Source organism: Fukomys damarensis, unplaced genomic scaffold (assembly GCF_012274545.1).
Source record: "Fukomys damarensis isolate Sample0158 unplaced genomic scaffold, DMR_v1.0_HiC HiC_scaffold_2, whole genome shotgun sequence".
Classification (NCBI taxonomy): Eukaryota; Metazoa; Chordata; class Mammalia; order Rodentia; family Bathyergidae; genus Fukomys; species Fukomys damarensis.
In genome coordinates, this window is record NW_022900914.1 from 44,545,910 (window position 1) to 44,564,638 (window position 18,729).

At 35.2% G+C, this 18,729-nt stretch overlaps 1 protein-coding gene across 7 annotated transcripts in view; it reads left to right on the plus strand.

Annotated features, from left to right (window-relative positions):
* Aplf (aprataxin and PNKP like factor) overlaps positions 1-18,729 on the plus strand; it is a 104,811-nt gene that overhangs the window by 42,418 nt on the left and 43,664 nt on the right. For all 7 annotated transcript variants that reach the window (XM_010609703.3, XM_033764442.1, XM_010609706.2 and 4 more), the window contains one exon: positions 6,753-7,108. In XM_010609703.3, the coding sequence (XP_010608005.1) occupies positions 6,753-7,108 (356 nt within the window). The remainder of the gene's footprint in view (positions 1-6,752; positions 7,109-18,729) is intronic.

Here is an 18,729-nt window from a genome sequence, read left to right on the forward strand (position 1 = left end):
AGGATAGGGCTAGGGATTTAACTCAGTGATGCCTCCGCCTGCCTCAAGTGGCAAGGTCATGAGTTCAATCTCTGGTACCAAAAAAAACAAAAAACAAAAAAACCCCCACAAAACTGGCCTCAGAGTTGGAAAATTCAGGCATTTTTCTTCTCTGCAGAAAGGTGGTTTAAGGTGACAGTTTTCGTGACCCTTGTAGATCAGTGGCTGAGTTTTGTAAGGTCCCTGTCCTTTTAGTTTTAGGAAGTGTCAAAGGCGTAGAGTGTTGGTCTTGGAAAAGCATATGTGGGAATACTGGACACATGTGCGTGGCCATGTGAGTGGTCATTCCTTTTGTATACCACCTTCACTTCTGCCTCTCCCCCAGAGAGATGAACTAGCCTCTCAGTGAGACCACTCTTCCAGCTGGAGAAGTGAGCCGTCCTTATAGACTGAACTCCTTTGCTTACTTATGGAGTCATGTTTAATAAAGTAAAACAACGTATTCTGGTTTATGAATATTTACCATAAAACTTACTAAAATAAACCTTGTCTTACATAAATATTGGGCCTTCATATACTCACTGAATTCTGAACATATCTATTGATGCTGCCTTTTCTTGAGAAGACAAATTATTTTGTTCAGAAGAAACTCTTTAGCATACATGTTTTACTATGTTTATCCCAACTCATAAAATTTGATAATCACAAGAAAAACTTTTAAGGAACATTTTCATTGATAGGTAGAGAGTAGCACTAAGTAGATCCAAGATATTTTTGAGGTTTTGATAACATCAAGTATGTACAGTCAGGTCCCAGGAATGCCTAAACTCTACTTGGCCAATTGCTTTTTCTTTCTGTTATGGCTTGTGTTTAAATGTCCCCCTAAAGCCTCATGTGGTCATAGGTGAGGCTTCTCAGGGGTGGCTGGATCTAGAATGTATGATGCTGAGATTAAATATGTGATGCTGATATCAAAGGTGCATGATTACTAAATTAGTTCACTGATTGGTTTGGTGTAGTTCTGAGTATGGATAATGTGAAGGCCTACTGTGGGTGTGACTGCTACTTTCCTTAAGGACATGTAGTCTGGATAGAATACAAGAGACAGAAAGAGAGCTGCTGTCTTCACTTGCTGCTTTTCTTACTTTTGCCTGCCATGAACTGTTTCTCCTTTGTGATACCCCTCTGCCATGCCAGCCTGTCTTGGAGCCAGCCAGTTGTGGACTGAAACCTCTATAAATTGTGAGCCAAAATAAACCTTTATTCTTTTAACTTTGGGTGTCAGATTTTTTTTTAGCAATGAGAAAAAGTAACACAGAGGCTCTTTTAGGGCTTCTGTGCAAAATTTACCTCTTCTAGCTCAGGAGAAGCAAAGTTCAAGCTTTCATAACCCATTGTACAGGTCTCTGGTATTGTTGGGCCAGGGGCATGACTGAGACTAAAGACTTGAGCAGGACCTTTCTACATCTCTGCCCAGTTTCAGTCTCAGTCTTAACCCTGGTGAGCAGCAGGTCCTGAAGAGATCGCTGTGATGCAGGACATGTGAGAGAAAAAAAAAATGTGAGAGGAAACAGTAGGTTAGGCTCATCTGTCTAGTCTGATAGCATGAAGTTGCCAGTTACAAAGAACTCAGGACAGTTTGGCTAGGCCTGCAGAATAGACGTGGATCACTTTACATGGTAAGAATCAATTACATTTTCTTAGGGAAGAGTAAGAAAAGAAGTAGCGAGAAGGGACAGAAATCACCTTCCTATTATTCCTTACTCTGGTTAATTTGCTCTGTGGGGCTTGTGTATCTGTAGACTCTAGATAAACTCTCCCGATTATAATGTGCCTTCAAAATTGAGAACTACTGAGAGTATCATTCAGTACCACTGAGGAAAATGAGTAAAATGATATGTCAGAAGTAGCCTATGTCTATTGGCAGCACAACACTTAGTGGCTTAACACGGCAGTGCTTTATTATTTCTCTTCATTCCATGCATCAGCTGGCCTCATTTGAGCAAGTCTTGATCACATGCTTTTGGTGTCAGCTGGGATTCATTTAGCTGCACTGGCTAGACACAGTGATGGCAAATCTGTTAGAGCTTTCAGTGATATAAACAGTCCACTGTGGCACATGTGCCGTAGGTTCGCCACCACTGCCTAGAGCATTTGAGATGGCTTTACTCATGATTGGTGCCTCAGCAAGAGTTGATGGAATAGCAGGGAGCTGTCTGGTTCTGCTTCCCTCCATGTACCATTCACTGCTCTAGACAACACCTTCACCTGGTACTTGAATTTTGAGTTGGGAAACAGAAGCTTCCAGATCTTTTAAGGTCTAGGACTAGAGCCGGCTCAGTGTTATTTCTACTACATTTTTGTGGTTTGAACAATTTACGAAGTCCCAGGTAAACAGGACAGCAGGTAGAAGGGCAAAGAAGATAAAGATAGGGGTTGAAAATACCTAATCCAAAAATTCAAAATCTGAAATGCCCTGAAATCTGAAACTTTTTGCATATTGACAAGACATTCCAAAAGTTTCGGATTTGGGAGCATTTCAGATTTTGAATTTTCAGATTAGGAATGCTTATAAATGATAGTCTATGCAAGTATCTCCCCCCAACCCCCACTGAAGAAAATAACATGAAATCTTAAATGCTTTTGATCCCAAGCATTTTGGGTAGGTGTTATGGCATTGACACAGTCAAGAAATAAAGAAAGTTTGAGCTATGACAGTAACTTTAAGGATAGTGAGGAACCATTGGAATAGAAAAATATCTAAGAAGCAAAACTGCAGGATGTATTGCTCAGATCTGGAGAAAGTGAGGGAAAGGAGGAATGATAGACTTCCAGGAAGGATGAATGCGTACATTGTGTTGGCAGAAGCTATGGTAGAGAACAGAGACAAGATACCAGTTTGGATGTTTCAAGTTTGAGGCACATAGAATATTGAGGAAGAAATGCTTAGATAGTGGTTGGATATGTGAACATCAACCTCAACAATGAAATTGGGGCCTGGAAGCTGGGATCTTTTAGTCATTATCATGTACATTTTTTTTCCTTTTTATTGAGTTTATTGGTACAATCTAGGTCTACAATACAGTTACATTCATTACTGGGATCCTGTACCTTCACATGACAGGTCTTGGTTCTCATCTTTTCCCCTTGTCCCTGCCCTCCTATCATGTACATTTTAATGGAACTGATGCAGAACTTTTAAGGCAACTTAGCACAGGCATTCTTGCCAAAGGCAGCTTGGAAACACCACCAAATTATTTGATTGAATTTATGTTAAAGGGAAGTTCGTTATTCTGTTCGCTGTAGTACATTAAAACTTCAGATGGTTGAGGCTGTAGGAGAGGGCTTTTTGAGCAGGTCCATTCTAGCTATCTCCAAGCACCAAGGTCTCTTCCCACCAGCTCCATGTTTCTGGGTCCCTGAGCTCTCTAATGTTACCCAGAATGTGGGTCATCACACTATAAGGACCTAACAGCAAAAGGAACTGGCAACACACTTCAATATTTTGATGAAAGATTTCAGACAAGTCTCATAGGTCATTTTATAAAGTATAGGTAGAGTTTATTGCAAAATGATAGATTTTCAGAGTAAGAGACTGCCAAGCATGAAGATGAGCAAGCACCAAAACAGCAGTTATACAGAATGAGGCTTCAGATACATTTATATGATTAACTGGGTTTTTCAAGGAATGTCCTTTCCATTTTTTAAGGTAATTGTTTTTTTGCAAGTAAAATAGGCTGTGTTTACCTACTTCAGAGGAAGTAGATCCTTGTCCACTCCTGAGGTGGATATTTCTCTTTAGTTTGTTGAAACATCCCCTAACCCATGGTCTGGACTATGTTTGAGCATTTGACCTTATGACAATGCTCAGAGGATGTTACACTCTTTGAGCTGAAGTTTGAAACTACAAGCTTGTGGGAATTTTATCGGTAGCTAATAACTTGACGAAGTGGAGGGGGAATAATCATGTGTTTTTGCTTTTTAATTCACCTTCAGCTGCCTGTCTCCCTGCCTTCTAATAACTTTCTGCCTCACATCTAACATATGTTGTATGGTGTAGATCTAAAATGGGCCCCAAAGCCTCATGTGTTTGAAAGGTGATTAGATTATTTGGGCACTATAGCTGACTGGCAGTGAGGAGGTGGGATCTTATCTAGAGGCAGGACTCTAGGAGTGACATGGTAACACATATCTGCATATCTCTGTTCCTGGCTCCTCCCTGCTTTCTACTTCCTGGCTGCCATGAAGTGAGCAGCTTTCCTCTGCCAGACCCTTCTGTGTTGCTTTGGAGACCACGGACTAAATAAACCTCTCTTCCTTTAAAGTTTTGGTCGTTGGGTGTTTTGTCTGACAGTGTTTTGGTGAGAAAAGTAACTAAAACACGTATTTTTACACTGTAGGAGATCTAGCCACTCCTTGAATCTTCATCCTTCTACTAGATTCTTCACATTTTCATCCAGTCTTAAGAAATAATCAGTGTGCAAGGGTAGAAAAAATGAAGCTGTTTTTCTCTCACCTGCCATACAGGTCACCTTCCCACTTTGCTGTTCTCTCACTTGCCAGTTCAGCGACTTGCTCTAGCTCATAAACTTTGTAACTGGCACACTAAGAATTTATGTCTCAGCACACTTAAAAATTACTGCATGTAATGGATTTTGGGGATCATTAATGAATAATTAAAATAATGAATTTTAAATTCTTGAATGCCAAGGGTCTACTCTATATCAATATTTCATGGAGTTCCATAAAGCGCATTACAAATTCTAGCTTTTGTGCTTCTTAAAATATGTTTGAGAACCCCTGATCCATAGTATTGTATTGCTATCTGTGACTTCAACATTTCTTTCTCTTTGACATTAACATGCCAGACTTATTCCTTGGGAGGATTTAAATTTTTTTTTAAATAAACACAAATTATTTTTATTTTGTGGAAATAGAGTGAGTTGAACTGTGATACTATACATTTCTTTTTTTAATATTTTCTTGTTTTTCTTTACTATTGCTACTATGGATTGAACTTCAGGCCTTGCGCATGCTGTGCTAGCACTTTACTAATGAACTACATCCCCAGCCTGGTTTTTAGTTTTTAAAGCATAATAATACATGTTTATTGTCAAAAGTAGAATGCTCATAACCATGTGGAATAAAAAGTGAAAACTTCAATTTGCCTTATCATTTGATTTCACTGTATTACTAATATTTTATGTCATTCTAAAGCTTTTTTATTTACACTAGTAAATACACCTAAACATATAAGGAATATTAAAAAAAAAACAGTATCATAATCTAGTTCTTGCTCTTGTTTAGTTAAAAACATCCTTAGATGTGTCATTATTATTTCAAAATCTGCACAATGTTTCATAATAATCTAATTTTTGTTTACTTTTTTAGTTGTGTGTTTTTTCTTTTCTGCAGTAAATATGGCACATTGTTGAGTAGGAGTTTTTTTCTGTGTTTTTGCTGAGTCCAGATGCTGGGGACAAAATTACTGAGAGTAAGTCTTGGCAAGCCTGGTCCTAATACCGTGAGAAACCACTGAAGCTCCTTGGTTCTTGTGTCTTCAAGGAAATAATTCAGACAAGACTTGTGAGCAGTTGTACAGAGTATAGACAGAGTTTATTACAAAGTGATAGATTTCCAGAGCAGTAGAGGGACTATACTTTCAGGCATGAAAGTAGGCAAGTGCCAAGATGGCAGTTGCACTGAATTAAGGCTCAGCTATATTTATGTGATTATAGTAGTCTTCAAGGAATATCATTTCCTTCCTCCAAGGTTAGCATTCTTTTACATAGAAAATGGAACTGTTTTAACCAACTTTAGGGGAAAGAAGGTTCCTATTTACTTTCTAGGTGAGATAGTAGAATGTAGTTTGTTTTGAGACCTTGAGAGTATTTCTAAACCCTCATTTATAGTCTGGACTTCTGGACATTGTATGGTCCTAGACCTTATCAGCTTGCTCAGAAGAGATTACATTCTCTTGGGCTATAGCTTGAAACTGTAAGTTTGTTTGGATTTATCTATAGCTAATGACTAAGAAAATGGATGCAAAGGGAAAATAGGGTGCATCATGTCTCTTTTTTATGTAGTCTGACTTCAGGCCTGCTAATGTCTAACTTCCTATCTAAAAACATCCCATGTTTGAAAGGAGGGCAGTCCCTCCATATCCCTCAGCTGTGAGAACCAACCCTTGCCCTGTGAAGCTTATTGAACGATATAAGAAGTGTTTACCATTCTGCCCCCTGGCTTTATCCAGAAAGAACCAAGAGGTCAGGAGTGTAGGGACTAGGGCAGTATTTGTAGGGAGGTATTACTTCCTCTCTTTCTAAAAATCAGTAGGCACTTGTAAGAGAATTACTTGTGAGTTTGGAAATGTCAACAGGAATAGGAAGCTGGTGTTTTATGCTAGTAGATTTACTGATCTGCCCATTGCTGAACCTGGAAAAGGAAACTTCAGGAGAGCTGACCCGGTAGGGAACTGTCAAGTAGGGAGGCAGGTCAAGATTGCCTCATTTCCATTCTGGAAATCAACATTTCATGTGTATTTTTTCAAGTTATTTTTCACTAAATGTCTGACATGATTGTAAAGGCTTATTTTCTAATAACTTCAAATTGTTTTAAAGTTTTAAAACTAGAAACAAAATAGTAATGTTAGTAACTTTAAAAAGTGACTCTTGAAGTTTTAAAAATTTTTGTATTGCATGGATCTTCTATTTTTATGCTCTTATGCTTAAATGTATATATTTCTTTTAAAAACGTTTTCTCATTTTTTATAGGAAATGCCAGAATCATTTTCTGCAACCACATTAAGTAATCCAGATATGCATACTGTGAAGATTAATACACAGAGAAATGAAATTCCAATTGTGGGACTTGCAAAGGTTTCTAAACATAAAGTCATGACTAAAGGAACACTAACTCAAGAAGACAAGGCAGTGAGCTGTGCTGAGAGTTGTTCAAGTGTTCAAGGCAAGTCATTCCACAGTGAATCTCAGAGATGTCATCCCAAGTCCAACTTGGAAGCTTCCAGTTCGGAAACTTTGCAGACAAAGGCAACTGATTCACTTCCACAGAGTTCACAAGAGAACAAGGTCAAGAGGTCATCCTGTATGTATGGAGCAAATTGCTACAGGTAAAATGAAATTAACAGGTAGCATATAATTCCATTATTTAAAAAATGTAGCTATGCAGATATATGCTATAGTATATTAAAAACCTAATAAAACCCACTGTCTTTAATGTTTGGAGCTTTACCATATTTTTCCTGGTTTGCACTTTATCAGTATGCATTCTAGCAAATCCTGCCAGGGGCTTTTAAGATACAGTAGGGAATTAAATGTTTTATATGTAGACATGCTGACTAAGGAAAGGATCTGAATACTGAGGAATCCAGACTTGAGAATTGAATCACTCAGACTTAAATACCTGCTTATTTAATGCCTTATATTAGAACAAATATTTTATAAGTAGTTGTTACATAGCCCAAAACTTAGATAATTTTAGATTATGTTTAGGTAGCTTATTATATTTCTGTGTTTTCTTTTCTATTTTTGCAGTGGGGCTTTGAATAACCATGGTATCTTCTAAAACAACTGTCTTGTGTTTTTGTTTTTTTCCCCATTGCCCTGCCCTCCCTTCAACCCCTCCATCCCTTCCTATTTACAGAGACTGTTTCCATTTTTTTCTTTTCTCATATTCATTTCTTTCCCTTCTTTCCCCAAACCTTCCCACTTCCCCTTCCCCTTTGGATTTTTTCTTTCTAATTCACATTATCTGGTAAAAATTTTTGATCCTTATTTACGTTTTTGTTTTTTTCCCCATTGCCCTGCCCTCCCTTCAACCCCTCCATCCCTTCCTATTTACAGAGACTGTTTCCATTTTTTTCTTTTCTCATATTCATTTCTTTCCCTTCTTTCCCCAAACCTTCCCACTTCCCCTTCCCCTTTGGATTTTTTCTTTCTAATTCACATTATCTGGTAAAAATTTTTGATCCTTATTTACACTTTCAGTTTTAACACCAGAAAAACTATTTTGTATTTACACATGTGTGTTCTTTTTATTTCACTTAAGAGTATGGCCTCAATGTGCATCCATTTAGCTATAGTGAAAATGGCCACACTTCCAAAACTGCTATGTAGATTCAATGCAATCTCAATTGAAATGCCAACAACATAGTTCACAGAACTTTAGAAAACAATCCAAAAGTTCTAAAATCCAAATCCAAAATTTGGAGCCAGAAGAGACCTAGAATAGCAAAAGCAATTCTAGGTAACAAAGACAAGGTAGAGGGTATCACAATCCCCAATTTTAAACTAAACTATAAAGCTACTGTAATTAAAAATAGCATGGTACTGGCAAAGAAACAGACCTGAGGATCACTAAGTATCTTAATGGTACATTCCAGTAGTTTTTTGTATTATACATAGGGTATTTATATCACATAGTTTGATAATTTTATATTTGTATTATTTCTTTGTAAAATGCATTACCATTTTAGCACTGGAGTAACCATATTTTTCCATTTTAACAGTTCTAATTGTTATACCCATTTATACCCTGTTTGCAATGGCCTTAGTACTTTTGGAACTTAAAATAAAAGCTTGTGGTATAGAAGTATATAAACTTCTATTACTTTTGATTTTGAATATGACAGACTGGGTGGATTAAATAACAGAAATTTATTTTTTACAGTTCTGGAGGCTGGAATTCCTAGATTAAAGTGGTGACATGTTTGGTTTCTCTTGAGACCTCTCTTACTGATTTGAAAATGAAAATGAAAACTTTTTCCACAGTGTCCTCACATGGGCCTTTCTCTGTTCTAGTACCTCCCTACTATTTCTTCCTTATTGTACAAGTTTGCCAATTATATTGGATTAGAGCCCTGCTCTTACTTTATTTGGTTTTTAAAGTTTTTTCTTTTTTTTTTTGTTTTTTTGAGGTAGGGCTTTGCAGTGTAGTTCAGACTGCCCTTGAACTAATTATGTGGCTAGGCTGGCCTTGAAATCATGGTTATCCTCCCACCTCAGCCTCCCATATGCTGGGATTACAAGTGTTTGCCACCACAAACCCAGCTTCATTTAATCTTAATTATCTCTTTAAAGGCTCTGTCTCTAAATGCAGGGAATTAGTGTTTCAACATAAGAACTTTGAGGGGACATAATTCAGTCCATGGTAGCATTGAGTACCATCATTTATCTTTGTTAAAAGATGATTAAATGTTTTATCAAGATCATAATTATTAATTCATATTTGATAAAGATACATGTTAATTTTAATCAGTCTTAGCTGTAAATACTTTAACTTTTCCCTAATTTTGATGTACATAATTAATGCCTGAAAACTGTTTAACACTGAAACCTTGAAAATAAATTATGTTTATAACAAAAGGAGGAAATGACAAATACTGAGTTCTTGTTGCATATCTTTTTATCTTAATTAAGTTTATTGGTACATTTTAGGTGTACAATACAGTTACATTCATGATTGGGATCTTGTACCTTTACATGACTTATCTTGGATCTTATTTTTTCCCATTCCCCAGCCCTCCCTTCACCCCCTCTACCCTTCCCTGTTTACAAAGACATTGTTTCCATGTTTTTCCTTTTCACATATTTTTTCTTTTCCCTTTTTTACCTTTCTCCTACAACTCCCACTTCCTCTACGCTTTTAAACTTTACTTCCTATTAAACCATATAAATTATACATTTGATTCTTATTTACACTTTTAGTTTTTCATACCAAACTATTTGGTATTTACAAATGTGTGACTTTTTAATTTCACTTAAGAGTATCGCCTCAATGTGCATCCACTTAGCTATAAATCTCTCTAGTTTCTTGTTCTTTATGGCTGAGTAGTACTCCATTTTATTAAAAGAAACACATCTTTTTATCCAGTCTCCAGTTGATGGGCAATTGGACTATTGCCAAATTTTAGCTTTTACAAACTGTGCCACTGTAAATATGAGTGAGCATATATTGCTGTGGTTTGATTCTTTTAATTCTTTTGGGAAGATACCCAGAAGAGGAATCGCTGGGTCCAATGGAACTAATCCTAGTTCTTTGAGGTATCTCCATATTGATTTCCACAGTCTGCATTCCCACCAACAATGGAGAAGGGTTCCTTTCTCCCCATGACCCTGCCAGCATTTGTTATTGGTTGATTTCTTGATAGAAGCCATTCTTACTGGGGTGAGATGGACTCTCAGTGTTGTTTTTATCTGCATCTCTGGAATGACCAGTGATGTTGAGCATTTTTTCATATGTTTATTTTCTGCTTTTACTTGTTTGAGAAATGTCTGTTCATTTCAGATGCCCATTTTTGAATTGGTTCTTTACATTTGGGGGTCTGATTTTTTTGAGTTCTTTTTATATTCTATATAGTAGATCTTTGTCTGAGGAACAGCTGGTAAAATTTTTTTTCCTGCATTGTGGGTTGTCTCTCAGCTCTGCTTCTGATTTCTCTGGCAGTGCAGTAACTTTTTAAAAAGATGAGATCCCAACTATTGATTCTTTGTGCTAGTTCCCATGCTACTGAGGATTTCTTCCTAAAGTCTTTTCCTATGCCAGTATCTTTAAGAGTTCTACCTAATTTATCTTCCAGAAAGTTTAGTGTTTCTGTTTTAATATTTTCATCTTTAATCCACTTGGATTTTACTTTAGTGCATGGTGAAAGATATGGATCTAGTTTTAATCTTTGACAAGTTGAAATCCAGTTTTTCCAGCACCATTTATTAAAGTGGCTATCTTTCCTCTAATGAGGATAGTTGACTCTTTTGTCAAAGATGAGGTAGCTGAGTATGTCAGGAATTTTTCCGCATCTTCTAATCTGTTCCACGGATCCTCAGGTCTGTTTCTTTGCCAGTGCCATGCTGTTTTTAGTCACAGTAGCTTTGTAGTATAGTTTCAGGTTGTGGATTGTGGTACTCCCTGCCATGAGTATTTTGTCTAGAATTGCTTTTGTTATTCTAGGTCCCTTCTGATTCCAAACGAGTTTTTGTATTGTTTTATCTAGTTCTGTTAAATATACTGTTGGGATTTTGATAAGCATTGTATTGAATCTGTATAGCAGTTTTGGAAGTAGGGCCATTTTCACTATATTGATTCTTCCTACCCAGGAGCAAGGGATGTCTTTCCATTTTATTATATCCTCTTCAATCTCTTTTTTCAGAGTGTTGTAGTTCTCAATGTATAAGTCTTTTGTTTCCTTTGTTAGATTGATTTCTAGGTATTTCATTGTTTGGATGCTATTGTGAAAGGGATTGTTTCTCTAATTTCACTCTCAATGAGTCTGTTATTTGTGTACAAGAAGGCTGTTCATTTTGAAGTATTTACCTTGTATCCAGCTACTTTACTGAATCTGTTAATTAAGTCTAGAAGTTTTTTGGTGGAGTTTTTTGATTTTCTATGAAGACCATCATCAGCAAATAATGACAGTTTAATTTCCTTGCCCATTCTCACTCTTTTTATTTCTTTCTCTTGTCTAATTGCTGTGGCTAAATTTTCTAGAACTATATTGAACAGGAGTGGTGATAGTGGACATCCTTGTCTTGTTCCTGATTTTAGCATGAAGGTTTTCAGTTTTTGACCGTTTAGTATGATGCTGGTTGTTAATTTTTCAGATAGCCTTTATCAAGTTGAGATAAAGACCATGTATTCCAATTTTCTTCATTTTTTTTATCATAAATAGGCATTGAATTTTGTTGAATGCCTTTTCTGCATCGAGAAGATCTTGTGGTTTTGTCCTTGGCTCTGCTAATATAGTGTATTACATTTATTGATTTACTCATATTGAACCATCCTTGCATCCCTGGGATAAATCCAACTTGGGCAGGGTTTATAAACTTCTTGATAAAGCTGTGTATTCTGTTTGCCAGTATCTTATTGATACTTATCCTTTTGCATCTGTGTTCATTAAGATTGTTCTGTAGTTCTCTTTTTTGGTTGGGTCTTTCCCTGGTTTTAGAATCAAAGTAACACTTGCTTCGAGGAATGAATTTGGAAGTATTGCTTCTCTTTCAATTTCCTTGAAAAGTTTAAAGAGTAGTGACAGTAGTTCTTCTCTGAATGTTTCATAGAATTCAGCAATGAAGCCATCAGGGCCTGTGCTTTTCTTTGTTGATAAATTCCTAATTACATTTTCAATTTCACTGATTATAATTGGGGTGTCTAGAATTTTTATAGCTTCTTCATTCAACTTTGGTAATTCATATGTATCTGGAAATATCTCCATTTCTTCTGTGTTCTACATTTTATTAGAGTACACGTTTTCAAAGTAGGTATTGAGCCTCTGTATTTCTGCTGGATCTTCACCATTTTCATTCCTAATTACATGAATTTGAGCCTTTTCTTTTTTTTTTTTAATAAGATTGGCTAAGGGTTTATGGATTTTATTTATTCTTTCAAAAAACCAGCTCTTTGATTCATTGATTTTTTTTTTTTTGGATTGTTCTGTTAGTCTCCATTACATTAATTTCTGCTCTGATCTTTTTTTTTTAAATTACCATTAAATTTTATTGAATTATAAAATAATATTTATATTAGTTTTGTTAACATTTGGAATTTTCTGTTTCTGACTCTTGACTGGGTGCAACACAAAGCAAAACTTCAAACAAAGCCTTCATCATTTTTGCCTTCCCAAAATATATAAACTCTTAACAGTTATTTTAATTAATAGTATTATAGCAGTGTTGATTTCTTAATTTTGATAACTGTGCCTTGATTGGATCCAGGGTTTACAGGAATTTTGAACTACTTGTATGACAGGGTAGGTGTGCGAAACATTGTTAAGCTTTACCTTAGTGCATAGTGAAGTTATCATACATCTTTTGTCTGGAATATGATTTGTTAATTGCCATGAGTTTTACAGAGTTTTTAGACATATGAAAATGCTTACACAATCATGTTAAATGTTTAGGAAATTAAGTTAAACTATTATATGGGGTGATAAAATACACAGATTTAGCAGAAAGAAATGAACTCAGTTATCACTGGTAAACCAGATCGTCTCAATGTGGAGTTTTCTGTTCTTTCTAGTTTTCTGAATATGCTGTGTCATTTCTTCCCAACTTTTTTATTAGATAAAATATAGCAAAATTTTGACGTCTTAGTGTTCAGTGGTTTTAAGTATATTTAAAATTGATGCCCAGTCATCACCACCATCCATCTCCAGAACTCTTTATTTGCAAACTGAACACTATTCCCATTAAACAATAACTGTCATTCCCCCTCTCCATACCCTGTCAGCCACCATTCTGTTGCCTGTCCTATGATTTTTATTTCTCTAAGTAGTACTAATAATTTGACAGTATTACTTTATTCTCTTTGTAACTGACTTTATTTAGCATAATGGTCCTCAGTTTTCATCCCCGTTGTCAGAATTTCCTCTATATTTTGCTTATTCATTCATCTATCAGTGGACATTTGGTTTTCTTCTACATTTTGACTGTGTTAAATGCTTTTGTAAACATGCATGTATAAATGTATTTTTAATACCTTACACTTGGTTATTTTGAATGTGCTCAGAAGTGAAATGACTGGGTCATATGGCAAAATGTTTTTTCTTAGTGTGGTTTTGTTTTGTTTTGTTTCGTTGACTTTTTGAGATAGGGTCTCACTGTGTAGTTCAGATGGGCCTTGAACTCACTGTGTAACCAAGGATGACCTCAAACTCACTGGGATCCTCCTGCCTCACTCTCCTGCATGCTTGAATTACAGGTGTGCACCACCACGCCCAGCTTCTTTTCTGCTCTGATCTTTATAATTTCCTCCTTTGTATGAGCTTTGGGTTTTTCTTGCTCTTCTTTCTCTAGAAGCTTAAGATTCATCATTAGGTAGTTTATTTGAGCTCTCTCTGTTTTCCTAGTGTGGGCATTCACTACTATGAATTTCCTATGTAAAACTGCTTATATAGTATCTTGTAGATTTTTGGATATTGTACTGGCATTGTCATTAAATTGTAAAAACTGTCTAATTTCTTCTTTAATTTCTACTGTGACCCATTGGTTTAGGTGAGTGTTATTGAATTTCCATGTGTTTGTGAAGTTCTTATGGTTTCTTATGCTATTGATCTCCAGTTTAATTGCATGATTGTCTGATGACATACATGGGATAACTTCAACTCCTTTGCATTTACTTAAACATGTTCTATAAGCTAGTATGTGGTCTATTTTGGAGAATGACCTGTGTGCAGCTGAAAAGAATGTATATTCTGATTTTGTGGGATGGAACACTCTGTAGACTTCTGTTAAGTGTGTTTGTTCAAAAGCTTGGTTCAGTTCTAGTATTTTGTTGTTGATTTTTTTTTGTCTAGATGACCTGTCTCTTTGTGACAGTAGGGTATTTAAGTCCCCCACTACAATTGTATTAGTGTTTATTTGGTTTTTCATGTCCTCTCATTTTGTATAGCTGGGGGCGTTAGTATTTGGTGCATATATATTTATGGTTGTCATCTCTTCCTCTGGGATTGTTCCCTTTAGAAGGATGTAGTGGCCTTCTCTTAGTTAGTTTTGGTTTGAAATTTACTTTCTCTGCAACTAAGACAGCTACCCCTGCTTTTTTCTGGATTCCCATCACATAGAGAACCGTTTTCCATCCATTTTCTTTCAGTCTGTGAGTTTCTTTGTGAACCAGGTGCATATTTCTTGCATACAGCATATTGTTGGATTTTGCGTCTTAATTCATTCTGCCAGTCGATTTCTTTTGATTGGTGAATTGAGGCCATTAACACTGATAGTTATAGCCAATATGTATTGACATCATTATTGTGTTATTTTCCTATTGTTGGTTCATTTTCCCCCTCTCCCTATAATTTCTTGCCTTGCCTGTTGGATTTACTCTGTTGGGCCTCATGGAATTGTGATCTTCATTGTCTTTTTCTAGGATATTATTTAGAATTGTTTGGAGTGCTGGTTTGGTATTAATGAAGTTTCTCAGGTGTTCTTTGTCCTGAAAATATCCTATTTTTCCATCAGTTTTGAAAGATAGTTTTGCAGGATACATTAGCCTAGGTTAGAGTTTTTTGTTTTTTTTTTTTAAAGCTTGAAATACCTCATTCTAGGCTGTCCTTAACATGAGGGTTTGTGTTGAAAAGTGTATTGTGATTCTGATGGGCTTTCCTTTGCATTTTATTTGTTTCTTTTTTCTAACTGTTTATAGTATTTTGTACTTCTGTTGGGTTTCAGGGATCTTGATTATTATGTGTCTAGGTATAGATTTTTTTTATCATAACTAGTTGGAGTCCTATATGCCTCACTTATCTGTATGTCAAGTTCTTTAGCTCTCTTTGGGAAGTTTTCTATCATTCTGTGAACAGTTTTTTTATGTCATTTGTTCTTTCTCCTGCTTTTTCTTGGACTCTTAATTTTATATTATTCTCTCTTGTATCATCTAGGAGCTGATGGATTGATTTCTCATGGTCCCTTACTATTTTTAAGAGATCTCTCATTTCATGGTCACTGACCACCATCCTGTCTTCTATATCTGATACTTTGTCTTCACATTGGGTTAGTCTGCTCTGTATACTTTTAATTGAGTTCTTAATCTCCTGGATATCAGTTTGAATATGTTTTCTGGATTCCATTTCTTTCTCATGCTGGGTCTTCATGGTTTCCATTTCTTTCCTATGCTGAGCATTTATGGCTTCCATCATGGTCCTGAACTCATCTATTTTTTTTATCTGTTTCTGTTTTAGAGTTTATAATCATATTTTTATCTGAGAAATTATTTCTGTTTTGAATATGATCATCTTAAAAATAATTTCTTTACCTTCAATGTTATTGCTTTAGTTCTTTCTGATGTCTTTCCTTGGGACAAGTAAAGAATTGCCTGTCTCATACTTTCCCCCAAGTTTATATTCCTCATTGTTGTCTCAGTGATTTGGCTAAGAATAAAACAAAGATAAAAATGAAGAAAAAGGTGGAGGGAGACTAATACTATATTTGTATGTAGAATATTTGAGTGAATGAAGTTGAGTTTTCTTAGCATGGTCCAGAAGGCCCTAAAGTCTTACAATCTTTTGAGTCATTTATGCTATTTTATGCCTTTTGGACTTACCATTCTCTTCCTCTTGCTCCTGTTGCTTAGAAACTCTGCTCCCATTTAGTTCTAATTCTTTTTTCTGACATTTCTGACCTGACATTTCTGTATTTTCATAAACTACTCATTCTCTTTTGTACACGATGTTTTTACCTTCAACTGTTTCTAACATTTTTTATTAAATCCAATATTTAGTATCCAGTATTTGCTTTACAATTATTTATATGTTTTGTCTCAGTATAGACAGAACATTATTATTTGTATACTTATTATTATTCTATCCTATCAATTCAACTTGCAAATCTGTATTTCTGTAATAAATTTATGTATTGAATTTTATATCTGGATATGTACCAGTAAAATACAAACAGACGTCAAATTCACCATTTCTAGAGCAATTATGTCTTATTTCAAACCTTTAGGAAACAGTAACAATATATTACCATCTGTCTTTATTTGTAGGAATTGTTGCTTCCAAACAAATATTTGTGAAGAGTTTACTCTTTAGGGTCATACAGCTTTTCTACTTAATACTGTATATTCCCTTAGTACTGTAAACAGATTTTAGAAATCACGCGTAAGTTGAATTGTCTCTTATTTATTAGTACACAGAAATGTATTTCTTAATTATGACTTGTAGCTTTTATCTTTATTAGATTACATAAATTATTTAAGGATTAATAGTGTATAATGTAATGTCTTTATTTTTGTCAAAGGTGAAGTATCTTGTTAAAGACCATACTTCCCACTGAGAACTAGCAAAACTGAACAGTTGAATTTGAAAATATCAAAGGCGCCAGGACTTTGACTCTCCTTTTTTCCTTGTAGCAGTTGCCAAATTTTTAATGTCAGCTGAGGGGCTAAGAGGCCAAGGAGAATTTTGAACGATTTCGGGGCTTGGACAACAAAAATGGATTTCAGTGTTTACCAAGCAGGAGGGGCCCTGAATATTAAAGTGTAGATACCCAGGAGGGAAAATATGACTGCAAATATAAATGAATATTGATTATGTTAAGTAAAATTTATACAACATGTAAAACACAAATTTTTTTTTACTAGTACATGTTTGCAGTACATAATCTTTACATTCCTTGTATGGAGGTGCTACATGTACATGACACATCTTAATTCCTTTTTCATCCACTTTCCCTTCTCCCCCTCTGGCTTCCCTCCGCTCTTGATCCCCTTCCTATATAAGAAAGATCCATCTCCCTACTTCCTATTGTCTGTCTTTTATTTTGCTCTTTATTTGTATTTTGGGTTTTTCATGTAAGGGAAACCATATGATATTTAAGCCCACGTGTTTGATTTACTTCACTTAACATTATAGTGTCAAGGTGCATCCATTTTCCTACAAATGGCAGAATACTACATTGTATATAAATACCACATTTTCTTTATCCATTTATCTATTTATGGGCATGTAGGATGCTTCTGAGATTTAGGAATTATTAGTTGTGCTGCTGTAATATGAAAACAGCACAAAAGTGATTAGTGATTAAAGTCAAGTCAAAGTATTTAAACCTTCACCATGTCTGGGAAATTTCAAAAGTATTAATTTGTATCAAATTCTTATAAGTAAATCTAAAAGTAATCATCAGAAAAATAATGATGTAATTAATAAGCTACTTAAAATGGAGGAGTGGAATCATTTTACCTTATGGCCAAGTCAAAAAAGGGAAGGAAGGAGAATAAAGAAAGATAACATACTGGATAAATAGAAAAATAGAATATTAAGATGGTAGAATTAAAATCAGGTATATGAATATATCTATTATACTGTACTTAAAGAAATCCAATACCCCCCATTAATAATGAGGATTGTCTTTCTGGGTGAAAAGAAATAACTCTAGTTATAAGACTCATATCTTAAATTTAAGGACATGTAAAAATTGAAAGTTTAAAGATATAGAAAACTAAATTATAAACTCTAACTGAAGAAGAGCTTTGTATCCATGCTAATGCAGGACAAAGTTAAATTTAAGGCAAGATGCATTAGAGCTGAAGAGGGCTCTGTAATTTGACTGTGTCCCTAGGATTTATTTGTTGGAAAATTAGTCCCTGGTGTGGGAGTGTTGGGAGGGGAGGCAGAGAGGGAAGTATTTGGGTTATGGGGACAAAGCCATCATGAATAGATTACTGTCTTTTTGTGTGAATGAGTTCTTGCTCTCATGATACGATACTAATCATTGTAAGAGTCAGTTGTTATAAAACAAGCCCATTCCTCATGTTTTCTTTCTTCTGCACACACCCACTTGCCCTTCAACTTTTTTCCTACCATTTTTATGGCACAGAAGGAGGCACTTGGCAGATGCTACCCCTCAGTTTAGAATTCCTAGCCTCAAAGCCCTAAATTAAATACATTTTTCTTTGTGAATTACCCGGTTTCAGATATTCTGTTTTAGTAAGAGAAAATGAACTAAAGCAGGAGAAAGTCATTGGTATAATTTTAAATTAGTATGCATCTAATAATACAGCCAGAAAACAAAACAAAAGTTTAAAATCTACAATTTAATAGATTTTAATATATTCTTTCTGTAAGTCATAGGCCAACCTCATAAAAAAATTAAGGCTATAGGAGATTTGTACAAAACAGTGAACAAATGACTTAATGTAGATACTTAGTATATGTCATTGGACAACTGATAAAAATATTTTTTAAAGTACTTTTGAAATACTTCCCCAAATAAACCTTTTTTCCTTTGTTTTTTTTTTTTTTTT